This window comes from Podarcis raffonei, chromosome 9 (assembly GCF_027172205.1).
Source record: "Podarcis raffonei isolate rPodRaf1 chromosome 9, rPodRaf1.pri, whole genome shotgun sequence".
Lineage (NCBI taxonomy): Eukaryota > Metazoa > Chordata > Lepidosauria > Squamata > Lacertidae > Podarcis > Podarcis raffonei.
Window position 1 is genome coordinate 57,289,368 of NC_070610.1, and position 14,870 is coordinate 57,304,237.

The 14,870-nt window shown below is 43.3% G+C and overlaps 1 protein-coding gene across 3 annotated transcripts in view; it reads left to right on the top strand.

Annotated features, from left to right (window-relative positions):
* The window catches only part of PAPSS1 (3'-phosphoadenosine 5'-phosphosulfate synthase 1), a 52,050-nt gene extending 38,184 nt beyond the window's left edge, over positions 1 to 13,866 (top strand). For 2 of the 3 annotated variants that reach the window (XM_053403867.1, XM_053403869.1), the window contains 3 exons: positions 188 to 456; positions 5,367 to 5,596; positions 13,146 to 13,866. In XM_053403867.1, coding sequence (XP_053259842.1) covers positions 188 to 456; positions 5,367 to 5,596; positions 13,146 to 13,284 — 638 coding nt within the window. In that variant the 3' untranslated portion in view covers positions 13,285 to 13,866. Of the gene's footprint in view, positions 1 to 187; positions 457 to 5,366; positions 5,597 to 6,161; positions 6,212 to 13,145 lie in introns of all 3 variants that reach the window. The other variant, XM_053403868.1, reaches the window with a different exon arrangement.
* Positions 13,867 to 14,870: the final 1,004 nt, after the last annotated feature.

Genomic DNA, 14,870 nt, shown 5'->3' on the forward strand with positions numbered 1-14,870 from the left:
AGGGTTCCTGTCACCCACCCACTCCTCTCCCAGCTGCATTGGGAGAGAAGTCTTTCTGCAAATGATAGACTGTGCAAGGTCTGAAACTGAGGCCTATAGAACATTGCAGGCTGCTTGTCGCTGACGGCTTCTGCCTGAATTAATAACCGTCAAGCATATTGGCATCTCTCTCTCTTTCTCCCCTTAGACGCTGTCTTCGCCTTCCAGTTGCGCAACCCTGTGCACAGTGGACATGCCCTGCTAATGCAAGATACTCATAAGCAGCTTCTGGGTCGAGGTTACAGGCGCCCAGTCCTCCTTTTGCATCCTCTGGGGGGCTGGACAAAGGACGATGACGTTCCTCTGTCGTGGCGAATGAAACAACACGCAGCAGTCCTGGAGGAAGGGATATTGAACCCAGAAACGACTGTGGTGGCCATATTTCCTTCTCCCATGATGTATGCTGGACCAACTGAGGTATGACAAGTTGTGTTTTTGTTCTTAGTTCGTCCCGACTGATTTCCCTGATGTTCGTTTGTCGATACGGCCTCCTTCGGAGACAACCACTACACTCCAAAACTCATGCGTGGTGGTTGCACTGCGAGGAGTTTCTAGAGTTTGGTTTCAAGGCCTTAAATGGGAGGTCCTTCAGATACTTCCTATTTACACTTAAAGGGGCTTGTTGCGCCATCTCTTCCTCTTCCCTTTATTTCAAAGGTCATATGAGTGCTCTTTAACAGGTTGAATCGTGGCCAAAGCTGAAAGAGCTGGGTTCTCTTCTTATTCCAATGTTTTTCGTCTGATCTACATGGAGTTGAGGAAAACAACTGAGAAGGGAACATGCTTTTGGCAGGCTCCTTGACTGAGCAAATGGCTTCGAGGCATGACGTGCAGTGCTATAAAGATGGCTTTCTTTCAATCTGCGATTTAGAAATATTTGAGTTGCTTATTGGTGGGGATTAAGCTTTTTTATACCCTATTGCCACTTTGCATTTTGTAAAGCTTTTGAGGTCGTTTCACTTCTGGTCCCTCCTAATTGCTTAAAGTCCATTTACTTTTAGGCCATTTACCTTGCTAGCTGGGGTGGTGAGTAAAATTCATGCAGAAGGTAGAACCACATTAATCCCAGGATTCAGGTGAAAGATATCTTGCCACTTCTTTTGATGATTTTTCTAATCTGTGTCCTATCTGTATTTTGAAAGAGTCTCTCACTTGATGGACTATTAGGCCTAGGGGAGAAGACTGGACTAAGGTGAGGATAGTAAACTCTACTTGGGACTTCTGTCCAGGGAAATTCTACTAAAATGGTGCTAAACTCATAGCGTCAAAGCTGTGGGGTCTTGCAATGTTAGCTAGCTATCATGCCCTTTGTGTGTGTATATATATGTTTAAAAAAGGTGTTTGCCTCAAATAACTGCAGAGAGAGCTTTGCAAAAACTCAAAACAGAAAACTATAATCTTAAGGATTCTGATACTTGGGCAATGCAAGTGTTTTTGTGTGGAGAATTCCATCCTTTGGTTCTCTGGCATCTTCCTTTCAGGCTTTCCTTTTCAAGACTTCCCTTATCTCCATTTTACATTCCTAAAATGCTAGTTTATTGTTGGAAGAGCACTGTCCATGCATATTTTCAATGCTTCACACTATGGGCTGCAATCTGGAACAGGGGTTGTGTAAATCCTGTTCACTACAATGGAAACAGATAACATGCCTGATCCCTTCACTACTTGCCATATTTATTGTGTTTTCCAAAAACTTTGCTTGTGAACATGCCTTCCCTTGTGGGCTCGATATGTGCGTTTGGAGAACATGGAAACAAGGAGCTGAACAAAACCTGTACACACTGTTTTCAGTCATGGATGCAAATAAAATAAGAAATGTTCCTTAATTTATGCCGCGTTTTTCAATGACCTCAGAAAACCATTTGCCAATAGTGTGTTTTAGACAACTAATAAAATACAACTCTTCCTTTAATCATTTTCTGTAGGTCATTTAGAAGACATTGGTACCAGATTTGTTTCTGTAACACAAATGACTTGCAGAACAACAGACAGCTGCTAAGCCAATATGGTTATCAACTGTCTGAACATAGTTTCCCAGTCAGTAAAGATTTAATGGACATGTTTTGTTGGTCTCAATCTGATATTTTTTTTTGAAACTCCTTTAAAAACAAGCTTTTTATGGGGTGCTGTCCAATAAGCTAGGAAATTGTGTTATCAGCCTATAGGTTTATTACCTACACGATAGCAAAGGATATGTTTGAAAAGTACAGATACTTTTGCAGGAATGGGGTTGGACGAAATCCTGATTGCTAAAATCATTGGGGAAGATCAGTGCATAGCGGCTTATGTCTAACACTATCAGTCTTTCGGAAAAAAACCTTGCTCATAAACCTTATTAATTTTTACCGGTAGGATGGGAATCTTGCTTACTTGCTTGATTTGCCTTACAGCAACCGAAAGCAAATAATTTTCCAAATCTGTCCTAAACACCCAGAGCTGGAGTGGCACAGCTGTGCATCATTGTTTAAATAGGATATACTGGTGTAGAGCAAACTCCTAAAAGTTTGGGATAACAAGGGAGGGGGGGGAACCCACATGTCTTTGAAACATACCTCCCTCCAGCTGCAGCATAATCTGTAGTGCATGTTCCTCCTTTTTGTGGTCAAGGTGAAAATGTTTACCACTTGTTCACTCTGGCAATTGTTCAGATTAGCTGCTGGTTGTCATACTTGCACTCTGGTGTGCAGAGGGTTTGGGTGGTAAACTTATTTTGCTAGTAATCTGTGCGTTTTATAATGTCGCATTTTAAAGTGTTTTGAAAAAAGTTGTGAGTGTGATGGTTGCAGGGGTGCCCACACTTTTTTCAAAGAGGGCCGGATTTGATGAAGTGAACATGTGTGAGGGCCGACCAGAGCTGTTGAGCTTTTTGGGGGATTTAACCCCAAAGTTGTTGAGCTTTTTCTACAATTTCACCCCAAAGTTGTTGAGGTTTTTTTTTAGGATTTTACCCCAGGACTTGTACTGCTGGATTAAATTGACCGGCGAGCCGGATTAGGCCAGCAAAGCAGACCTTGGACATGCCTGGTTTAAAGCTTTCTCTGAAACCTGATGTCTGACTTGCAACGTAACAAAAGAAGAAAGAGCTTGACTGCATCTGTAGTGGCACTGATGTGCTATGTTAATGTTTATTTCTGTGCTGCCTTTCAGCCAAAAAAAGCCCCCAAGGAGGCTCACAAGCGATAAATAAAATAAATAATGTTAGATACCAGATAAAAATCTTTTGGGCAGTATTCAGCACACCATGGAAAAGCTTAGAGGACACACTAGCCTGGAAGCTGTACAAGAACTTTATTATTTCTCTTCAAGAAGAACAGAACAGCAACAGGAAAACTCCTGATTCTGCTGCAGTGCCACCTAGTGATTAAACTATATAATGACACAATCCAAGCACATTACTTACTATGAAATGTCTTTTTCCGCCCTGAATTTTGTAACTTTGCCTTTTGTGTTTTGTTTGTGTTGTGATTTCTGGGTAGATGAGAAACTCCGCAGTCTTCGACTACTGCAGAGGAGCTTGCAAGCAAGGGTGGGGGGAGATGAGTGAATGCTAAGAAGTATAAACCTTTGTCAGCTTGCAGTTCTGGAGCTATTCTTAAGCATCCAGCTTAAAATGAATAATTTTTGTTGCACACACTTTTTATTAGCAATTTATTTTTATTATGTCAAAAGGATGTGAATTGGAAATCTCCTGGCTGGAATAAGCAAAATAGTGTTGTTGTTTTTCTTGAGCAAAGGTTCTGGAAAAAATTAGGAGGATCTCAGCTTACTACTTCTCTTTCCTCTGTGGTTGTGCAAAAGCCTCAGAAACTCACAGATGAATAAAAGATCTCTAACAAACCCACAAAATTCATCTCATGATTAGGGCTGCAAAGTTGGATTGATTAACTGGTTAGATTAGTCTTATTTTTAAAAACAAAATCTGTCGCTTGACTACAAAGATGCCCAGGCTAACTCTTGTTATTTTTGTTTTAAAAAGCATTAAAAAAAATTAGAAGTACATACTTAGGGTTGCAGGTTCGATCCCCCTATGGGACAGCTGCATATTCCAGCACTGCAGGGGGTTGGACTAGATGATCCTCAGGGTCCCTTACAACTCCTCTATGATTCTATGACCTATATAAGCCTGTATCTTTCCAGGTTTATTCTGGTTTCCAATAAGGGTTAATATTATGGCATAAAACGGTAGCATTCAGATTAACTGGTAGGATAGGAAACCCTCCTACAACATGAAGGGCAATATGGCCACACACCCAGCAATTACCGTAATTTTCCGTGTATAAGACGAGGATTGTTTATTTTAAAATTATGTTACAAATTGGGGGTCGTCTTATACAGGGATAGTGCAGTGTGGGAACGGGCGCTTGGTTGCTTCCATGAGCAGGAGATAGTCACTGGCAATCGGGCAGGTTATTGGTGACTGTGGCAAGGGCTGTTGTAGATTGGCTGTCGCTGCAGCAATTGGGCGGGTGCTGGTGGCGGCCAGGCAGATGATTGGTGGCTTTGTCGATGCGTGAGATTGCCTGCGTTTGTCTGGCGGGTGAGAGATTTTCAGGAATCATCCCCCCAAAAAGCTCAACTGCCCTTTGCAATCCCCCCTCAAAAAACCCAACAAGTCTGGGCAGTGCTCCCCCCAAAAAGCTTAACTTTTGGCAATCTCCCCCCATTTTCTTAATTTGGAGCCCCCCAAAATAGGGGACGTCTTATACACGGGGTCGTCTTATACACAGAAAAAATAACGTATTTCTCTGGGCAATAGGTTCACTCATGACCTTGAAACCAGCTCACCAGCTTTCTGCTTTCTGCTTCTACATGCCATCCCACCGACTTGTTGCTCTTTTAAGAATCCAGTTTCCCTCCTTGTCCATGCCTTCCCACTTTAGCTAACCAGAGTTGAATGCATGACTGCGATTGAAAGCTTTCCTTGGCACTAGTCTCTGTCTTGTCCAGAGGCATGCCTTTATGGTCACTTGATCAAAGGGGAGCTAATTGACTCAAATGGGTAGCCTCCCTTCAAGAGTGCTAGTTTTGACTCCTGGCAGGAAAGTTTCTTTGCCAAGGGACCGTCTACTGTTTTAGGGAACTGCTGTACAAATTACTTTCAAGTATTGCCTTTCCGAATGGTGTGTGTGTGTGTTCATCCATTCCTAAAAAAACAAGTGGGTGACCACAGTAGCTCTGCTGCGGGTGAGCACATGACCTGGAGGCTTATTTTGGAGAGCTGGATAATGTTTTTTTGCTTTCTTGTACAGCGAGCAATGGGCTGCTTCTCCGGTTTCCATGGTTCCATCCTCCCTTCTGCTAACTTTGCTTTTCCGATCTCATCCTAGGTTCAGTGGCATTGCAGGTCGAGGATGGTAGCTGGAGCAAACTTCTACATTGTGGGTCGAGATCCTGCCGGCATGTCTCATCCCGAGACTGGAAAAGATCTCTACGATCCAACCCATGGTGCCAAAGTGCTGACTATGGCGCCAGGCCTGATAACGCTGGAAATCGTACCCTTCAGAGTGGCAGCTTATAACAAGAAAAAGAAATGCATGGATTACTATGACTTGGAACAGTAAGTTTTTTCGGTTTTAAGAACTGATTAATGTCCCACGGTCCCACACAGTATGCTGGATAGGGTGATTTGGAATTTGGCTTTGCACACCAGCACGTCTCAGCATATACCTTTCAAGTAAATTCTCATTTCTCGGGGTCCAAGGTCCATTCATTCCTGTCTTATTTGGAAACCAACGGCCCCCACTGGAAACCATTTAGCGATTTTAAGCTGGTATCTTGTGAACTTTGTATAACCGCCCCCCCCCCCCCGAAAACCAACTTGAATCTGCGCTGCTCTGAATTTGCTTTGCCAGTCTGGGTGGCCTTGGAATGAAACCAGGCTGTGTTCCCGCATCTATCATACAAAATATTGCTTTGCCACGATAATGTAGGCCATGTTTCAAATTTTTGTTTCAAACTTCTTCTTTTAAGAGTTTAGTTTCAGGTTACACATGATACTGTTGTTCAGTTTTACAAGTTTCTAGGTTATGTTTCAATTTCAGTATGTTTATAATTATGGGCAGTACTTTTGTCTGTGGTACCTGTCTAAAATCCCTCTGTATAAATCTTTAATTTTTTGTTAGCACACTTTATGCAGAATGCTGCGTCGTGTAGGACAGAAATCAGATGCAAGGTAGGCTGTACATTCACGTCACTGACAGATTTAAGGAAGCCTATTTATGCTTCAGATAGAAAAACATCCTCTTATCACAGTAAATAAAGAAACCTAAAAAAAGAGACCTCAACAAAATACAGCCAATCAGTCGGTTTATTTTTATTCATTTATTTAATTTAAATATTTATAAGACACACTTTCATATAAAATATTGTTGGCAAGCAGAGGCGTTATGTTGCAAAGTTGGTGCAAAATCAGGCATGCATAATTTTATAAACTTCTATTATCTCATCTCTTACTCTCCTCCTTCTCTAAGCTAAAAAGACCCAAACATTGCAACCTTTCTTCATAGGGAAGTCGTTTCACCGTTTGGTCGTCGCTCTTCTCTGAACCTTTTCCAGCTCTACAATATCCTTTTTCGGGTCAGGCGACCCTACACACCGTATTCCAAATGCAGCCCGCACCAACAATTTGTGTAATGTTGTGAACGATACTGTTTAATTTCTGAGGTTTTTAATTAAGATATGCTGCATCATGGAGGAGATTAAGGGGGGGGGAACGGTAGTTTCCATAACATCACCTCTCGTATGAGAGGCAGAAAGAAATTCTGACACAATTTCATGCATTTTTTTGCATGAGTTGCGCAAGCAGCCCTAGTGACAATCCTGTTCTGGCTCTGTGCACAGTGTCACAAATCCAATATTCTGTCATCTGTTGGGCTGGTTGGTCACACAGTGTCAGGGAACTGCCATCGGAACGAGAGGAGGAGGCGAGGCTCCACGACGATGCTGGAGAGGGGCCAAGTAGGGAGAGAGGCAGGTCTCCTGTTGGGGAAGAAAATCAGCGCAATACCAGGGATGAAGGGGGGCCAATGGGGGAAGCAGAGAGCAGGCTCAGAGACTCTTCACTGGACACCAGCGGGGAGAGCACAGGTCCTCCGCTACCCACGCCCTCCCTGCGCAGAAGACTTCCGCGCAGGGAGAGTAGGAGGAGACTGGGCGTCAAACAACTTTTATGTTGGAAAAGGTTTAAGAAACGCCCACTGTCAGATTCTGCCAGCGACTGAACAGCCACGAAGTGAAGGGCTGTCCAGCCAGGAAAGATTTAACCAGGCCACCTAGCCAGGAGTGGCGGCAACTTACGCACGAGCAACCCCATATAACCATTACACACAGGGTTAATCCTCCATTGGAAAGCAGGGCCAGTGAATGTGGTGTTTCTTCTGGAACACACACACACACACACACACACACACACACCAGATTCTGGGAGGGCCCAGTCAGGAAGCCCAGCTGGGAGTTAGCATTCTTGTTTATATGTTCCGTAGCAACGTCACTCTTATTTGTCTCGCTGCTTTGTGTGGACAGGCATTGTCTGTCACACGGATTAGCACCTTGGATGTGTCGGCTGGGAATGGTGTCTGTACTCAGGCCTGCACTCGCTCGCAGCCAAGCTCTGCCCCGAATCAAACCCCAGCGAAGTTTCCAGAGCAGCCGGCTTTGTGGCGCAGGTGGCTGTGTGCTGGTTGGTGGCAGCCTGGAAAATGTATACTTCCCCTGCTGAATAAAAACAGCTCGCTGCATGCTGTGGCCTTTTCCATCCGCGAGGCACGGCGGTGGTGGGGAAAAAGAAAAAAGCATGCGGCCGGGCAAAAGCTTCCAAGTGGTTCTTAATTAATTAGGCTGTGCCGATGTGTTTACTGTAGCTGGATTGGGAAGAAGATGGCTGGCAAGACGTGAAAGCAGAACTCCCATTTGGAATGGTGTCTGCAGCATGAAGCGCAGATGTAGGGTGAAAGATTCTCAGAAGAAGGTGCCTAGGGAGCGGCGCTTTAAATCCCCCTTCAAAAGGGAAGCATGCCAGCCGACAGAGCTACACACACACACACACACACACACACACACACACACACACACAGAGCTTGGCACTCTGGGGGAATATAAGGCTTTGATTGGCCTCCTTTCCCCTCTTTTAATCAAAAAGTCGGAACAGAACAAACTTGTAGGCTTTTATTATTCCATTTCCTGTGCCAGACAACAGGTCATGCTCAAATCTTCTACATAAATATGGGTATTGTCACTTGAGGAATTTTTGATTAAACAAAATGCAGCGTTGGAGCAGTTTATTGCCTGAAGAGACAAGCAGAGGCCCTAGAGCACGATACATATTGTCTGTTCTTCTCTTCCCCTTCCCCTCACCCAGTGCCATTTGTATTTGAATCGGAAAGACGTTTTTGAAACCTTGGCAGGCACCAGCCACATATTTTATTTTTTGCAGGCCCAATGCGCAAAGTGGAAAATTGGGAAGGAGTGTGCATAGGGAATGTTTCACAAGGGGGAAATTAAGATGGGTTTAGTCTTCCCAGAGTCCTAGACTCGGTCTTGGACTATCAATAGACAGCATGTTCCTCAATTGTGTAGGTAGCACTTTGTCAAGACTTCTGGACGATCCAGGCAATGAATACAGTAGGAGGGCTTTTGAAGTATTGAAAACATTGATTGTGATGAAAATTTGCCAGTAACACACACACACACACACACAGAGAGAGAGAGAGAGAGAGAGAGAGAGAGAGAGAGAGAGAGAGAGGGTTTGGCCAGTTATCAGACTGCTTATGATGAAAGAACATCTGGCCTATTTAATTTTTTTTTTAAAGAGTACATGTATTTGGCCATGTGAGGATGGGTAAATATTACAAGACAAGACTTGGCAAGTCAACCATATTGTTTTGGTGGTGCACAGATTCATAAGCTTTTATTGGAACACTACTGTACAGTTTAGTCACAGGGTGCTGCTCAGAACAAGCATTGTTCAGCATGGAAATGTGTCTTGCAAAAAACCCAAGAGAGGTCCCTTTGGAGAAGTTAATGGTTCTGTGTCTTTGCAATATCAGATGTCCTTTTATCCCTTGCAGAGTTTTTGTATACAGTAGCTCTAGGAAGTTTATATCTGCTTCTGGAGCATTTGTTGTTGGCCCAAGAGAATGAGAGGTGGTTGCCACACACATGCTTCTTGACTCATGGCTACAGTTTAGCAGGAGGGTCCTTTAGCTTAGTTAGAGAAACACTTGCTGTGCATTCAGAATTTGATAGCTCAGCTAGAATGTGTACTGCTGCGTAGCAAAGGTACAAGCAAGTCCCAAGAGGATGGTAGGAATGACTGTCAAGCAGAATTGTGGAAAACTTGCCCAGGTGAGGAAGAAAAAACCCTGGACTAAAAACTCTTGCAAGTACTGGGGGGGGGGGAGCTTTCACTCTTTCCTATTTTAATAAACATCTTATTATCCAGCCAGACTAATTGGATTCAGATCAGAAGAGAGAAAGTAGTTCTTCGAATGCAGTACATAATATACAGAGTTCTGTATTCCACAAGACGTCGTGATGGCAACGAAAGCTTAGATGGCTTTAAAAAATGGGGATTAGCCAGATTAGAAATCTCTATCAGTGGCTATTAGGCATGGAAACTTAAGCGGAAACACATTTTGTGGAGGTTGTGTGCCACTGAATGCTACTTGTTGAATGATAATTGGAATAGCAAAGCTGTTGCTTATGTGCCCTGCTTGTGGGGCATCTGATTGCCCAATGTAGGAAACAGGACACCAGGCTAGAGTGGCGTCTGGCGCAATCCTGCAGGTGTGCTCTTACGTTACTTCCTTATGACTTCTCATATGGCACGTGTTGTTTTGAAGCCAAAGAGAAACCTAAACGTTGCTGTTTCTGATCCTCCACATTTTAATGATTGAGACTATGAGAATAGTTTTTTTTAACCTTTATCTTTTCCGTTTATGAATTGCTTCCTGTTACGCATCCTGAAGCAGTTTACAATATAATAACATATGTAAAAGCAGTTTTTTAAAATAAACCCAGTTATAAATACAAAACAGTTTAAAACAACGGCATATACATAAAACCCAATTCAAATCCAAGGCAGATACCAACTGGGATAAAGGTCTTAGAAGACTTTTGTTGTTGTTTAGTCGCTTAGTCGTGTCCGACTCTTCATGACCCCATGGACCAGAGTATGCCAGGCACTCCTGTCTTCCACTGCCTCCCGCAGTTTGGTCAGACTCATGTTTGTAGCTTCAGGTGCCAAAAAGACAATAGAAAAGGCATGAGGCTGCTATGCAGTGGGAGGGAGTGCCAAAGGTTAGGTGCTGCCTCATTAAAGGCTGGATTCCAACATTGTGCAGGACAGACCTCATGATAGGATGGCATCTGCAGGACTCCTCCTCCTTCAGAATGCAGTGATTGGTTGGGGATGTAGGGGATGAGGCAATCTTTTTGCTGAGGTGGATTGAGGGCAGCGTGACCAGTTCCACCACACTGGGCACTGAGCCTAGGGGACACCGCAGGTCACAGCAACTATGACATAGTTATTTGAGCAGGCAAGAGGTTTTTTTGGGGGGGAGGCGGGATTTGGCCTTGTACAGGGCACCGCTGAAATTTGAGAGACCAAAGTCCGACCCTGCTTTTAGATCTTTTTGTCACAAGCTGTATAGGACTTTGCGCACCAATGCCAGCACCTCAAACCTATCCCAGTAGCTAATCGGCAGCCAGTGTTGAAATATTCTTATAAAAAGCAAAACATCGTACGGAATTTTAAAAAAACCGTTCCTGCCCCAAAGATTGCAATTTAATAAACAGCATAGAGATTTAAAAAAAAGAAATCGGACACTCATCTAACCAACTTGAGTATAATGGAAGCCTCTATTTGTTAAGGTTCTTAAAGGATGAACAAGTTGAGTGTACCAGATCTCAACAAAAGCAGAGTATTGCAAGCAAAAGAGAGAGAATGACTCGAGTTACAAATCTGCTGCCAAGATAGGAAAGGGGGAAAAAGGACCAAGGTCAAAACAAGTCCCTTGAACAGGACCCAGACATGAATGGGCTTCAAAAAGGCAAAATAGGAATGTACCAACTCAAACCTGCTCACAGTCAAAGTTGATGGACATCATCAAGGATTGCTCTTCATGCAGTTCTGCTTGACAGGGGCAATCAAAGAATTGCAACAATCCCACCTTCAATTGCATACAAAATAACTGGATGTTGCAACTTCGTATCCAGTGAATCAAATCAAAGATGTATGCCGCTGTTGTGTTGCATGCACTGTGAGAAAAACGTAGTCCCTGTTTGCTAAGTGTAGCTTAATACCCGCGCAAACAAATGATCCCCAGCAAACATTTGGCTTCTATTCTCCCTCTCCCACCACCACCCTGAGCCATATCCAACTGAGGTCAGCGTTTGGCTTATATTTCAAACAAGCTAGCAGAGGATGAGTAAGAAATAGATGCTGCAAACTGAATAAACAGAGTAAGTAAAACCATTGCATTTTACTGTTGGATTAATCGCTGTTGCTCCAGAGGATTTAGAAGTTCCTGTCTCTTTGCATCCTTATTTTTAATTTGCTTTAATAAAATTCAATCTAGGTACTTTAAAAAAAAAATCTTGTGGTGACCTGGATTTTTGGTTTTTGCCCCATGGGTCCTTTTGGCAATTTGATAAATGTTATGTTTCTGACTGAATGAAAATATTTTCCATTTTAGGAAAATGGCTTCACTCTTTTATTTAAGGCCAATAATTGCCATTCTGGGTTGCATAATACTGTCTCCCATAGCAGTCAGCCGGGTATCCAGGCATTGATGCCCACTTGTTTTATTTTTCAGTCTCAACACGCCCCCATGTATAGGTAAAGGTAAAGGGACCCCTGACTATTAGGTCCAGTTGTGGCTGACTCTAGGGTTGTGGCGCTCATCTCGCTTTATTGGCCGAGGGAGCTGGCATACAGCTTCCAGTTCATGTGGCCAGCATGACTAAGCCGCTTCTGGCAAACCAGAGCAAAGCATGGAAATGCCGTTTACTTTCCCTCCAGAGCAGTACCTATTGATCTACTTGCACTTTGACGTGCTTTCGAACTTCTGGGTTGGCAGGAGCAGGGACCGAGCAACGGGAGCTCACCCCATTGCGGGGATTCGAACTGCCAACCTTCTGATCAGCAAGTCCTAGGCTCTGTGGTACCTGGTATGTGGAGGGATATTGCTTCTAAGAATAGCAGTCCCTTTTTCAGTTATCAGAGTCACTGTGATAAATATATATACTCTCTATATTTTTCTACTCCTTCTAAGAAGCCAGTAGTTTAGATTTCTTACATCACATTCTGTAGTGATGGATTTCGTAAGGTGAACAAATGGTTCATCTTGGCATCTTCTCTCTGTGTGTGTACACGCACATGTGCACACAAACACATACATTTGCAGCAGAACTATTATTTAAGTGTGGATCCTTATGCCGTTAAAACAGCACCAGCCACACCCAAGAGGAAGACACCAGCTCGCTCGAGGGTACCCAGAGAGTTACAGAAGTACAGAAAAAGGGGTGGGACAATCCCTCCAAATGGCCCAATGAGAACTGAGAGTGCTTGGTGGCCATGGAATGCCAGCTGACTGTTGCAGGGGGAAGAGAAAGGGAAAATGGAATGGGCTATATACGGTGAAGGGCATGCCTGGCTGGAGCTCTGAACAGGAACATTCCAAAGAGTGACATTTTATTGCATGTCCACCTTGTGTATATGGTTTTTCCTATTTGTTCTATCTGTACCTCATGCCTCCAGATCAGGCTTCCTCAAACTTGGCCCTCCAGATGTTTTGGCCTACAACTCCCATGATCCCTAGCTGGCAGGACCAGTGGATCAGGGATGATGGGAATTGTAGTCTCAAAACATCTGAGGGCTGAGTTTGAGGAAGCCTGCTCCAGATGTTGGACTAAAACTCACATCATCCCTGACAGTTGGCCCTGTTGATGGAATCTGTAGTCTGACAACATATGGAAGGCCCTTAGGGTCTAGACTGCTCAGCAGTGGGCACTTGCAGATCACGGTTGCATTTTTAAAGTACAAAGTTTAGTCAAAACTGCTGATTCACCCTCCTTTCTTTTGTTTTGTTTTTTGCTTTTTGTTTCAGCCACGAAGACTTCGAATTCATTTCAGGAACTCGCATGCGCAAAATGGCTCAGGAAGGACAAAATCCTCCTGAAGGCTTCATGGCTCCCAAAGCATGGACTGTGCTGAAAGAGTATTACAAATCCTTGGAAAAGGCTTAGGCTACTTATTTGTTGCAGATCAGCCTTTGACGTTTGATTTATTAGCAAGAAGGAGGACCACACAATCGTCGTTTTGGTGCTGCTTTGTTGTCGTGTCTGTCAGGAAGCATTTCCTCTAAAAAACACCAGGCCCTTTCTCCTTAACTTAGCATCGTTTTCTGCTTCTCTTATGGGTTCCATTACTTATTGGCACCTAACAAACTGCTGGTTCTAATGTCTTCTATTTTTATTACAGTTGATATTCTTGCAGTAAGTTTTCTAAACCTCGTCTTTCTAAAACATTATTATACCTCTGTGCCCTGCGGTTCTCAGTGCTGCTGAAACTCTCCCCCTCCCTCCTTTCACATTATTTAATGTATCTCATGTCTTTTTCTGTGTGGGTATGTTGCTTTTCATAGTTTACAGGCTTAATATGGCAGTTTGATTATACCAGCTAGATATAGGTGCTAAATCGAATCAAAACGAAAAAGATTTTTAAAAAGATACTAACCTTGTACTTTTCAGCCAGTGCTCTTCGAAGTTCTTGTATGGAATCTCCAGAATAGACTACACTGTATTGCAAATTAAACTTTCTGTACCAAATCTGTGAATTTTGTGGTTGCAAATCCTCAAGCATTACTGATTTTTTTGCCTCACATACTTGTGGTAGGTTTAACACAGTTGCCTGCTTTTTTTAAAAAAAAGTTTTGCAATTTTCTCTCCAACCTCGCCCTTGTCTTCTAACATGACATTAATATTTTTTTAGTTGTTGAGGAGCTGGTTGCCACTTCCATTGGATGACTATCACTTAAGATACACTTTTAGGGAGTAGGAGCAGGGGAGCTACTTCAAAGGTGCTTCCTTGAACCTCACTCGTTTCTCCTTTCAAAACGTGATGGTAACATACCCTTTATATGGGAAAGATAGTCAGGAAAGTCAGTGTTTGCTAGGTCCTGTCTCCTCATTACTTAGACACAATGAGTTGTATCTAAAGATGTTCTGCTCCCAGTAGACCCATTGCAATTAAGACTCGCTACCATCAGCGTGGACAGCACTGAGTGAGGTTGACCAATGGTCTTACTCTGTATATATGGCAGCTTCCTATGCTCATCTCAAGTCCTGATCATTCTAATTCCACAGCAAAGTATGTTGCAGTTGTAGGTGCGTAAAAAGCTAAACTAAGCTTTTATAAACACCAAGGAAATGAGAAGAGCCACAGGGTGCTTTTCCATGCATTTGTTCTTTCAATATTAAGTAACACGAACAGAGACCCTAAACTGTGGGCAGAAATATGGCAATGCAAAGAGAAGATTGAGGAGGAAGAAGGTGGGAGGAATGTAATTCAAATTATTTATGTATCCTGATGGGTAATGTCAACAGAAAAAAGGCAGAGTTTAAAATGGCTGTGGAAAAAAAATGTGGTAGGCTTCCAAGACTAGGTCTGGGAAACCTGTGATCTTCCAGATGTTGTTGGGCTACAACTCCCACCAGCCCCAGCCAGCATAGTCAGAAAGGAGTTAGAAAGACCCTAGGTGGAGATTTCTGAGAGTGACTCCTGCTTGAGACCATGGGATATTACATTAGAAAATGCTGACCTAGGTGTTCCA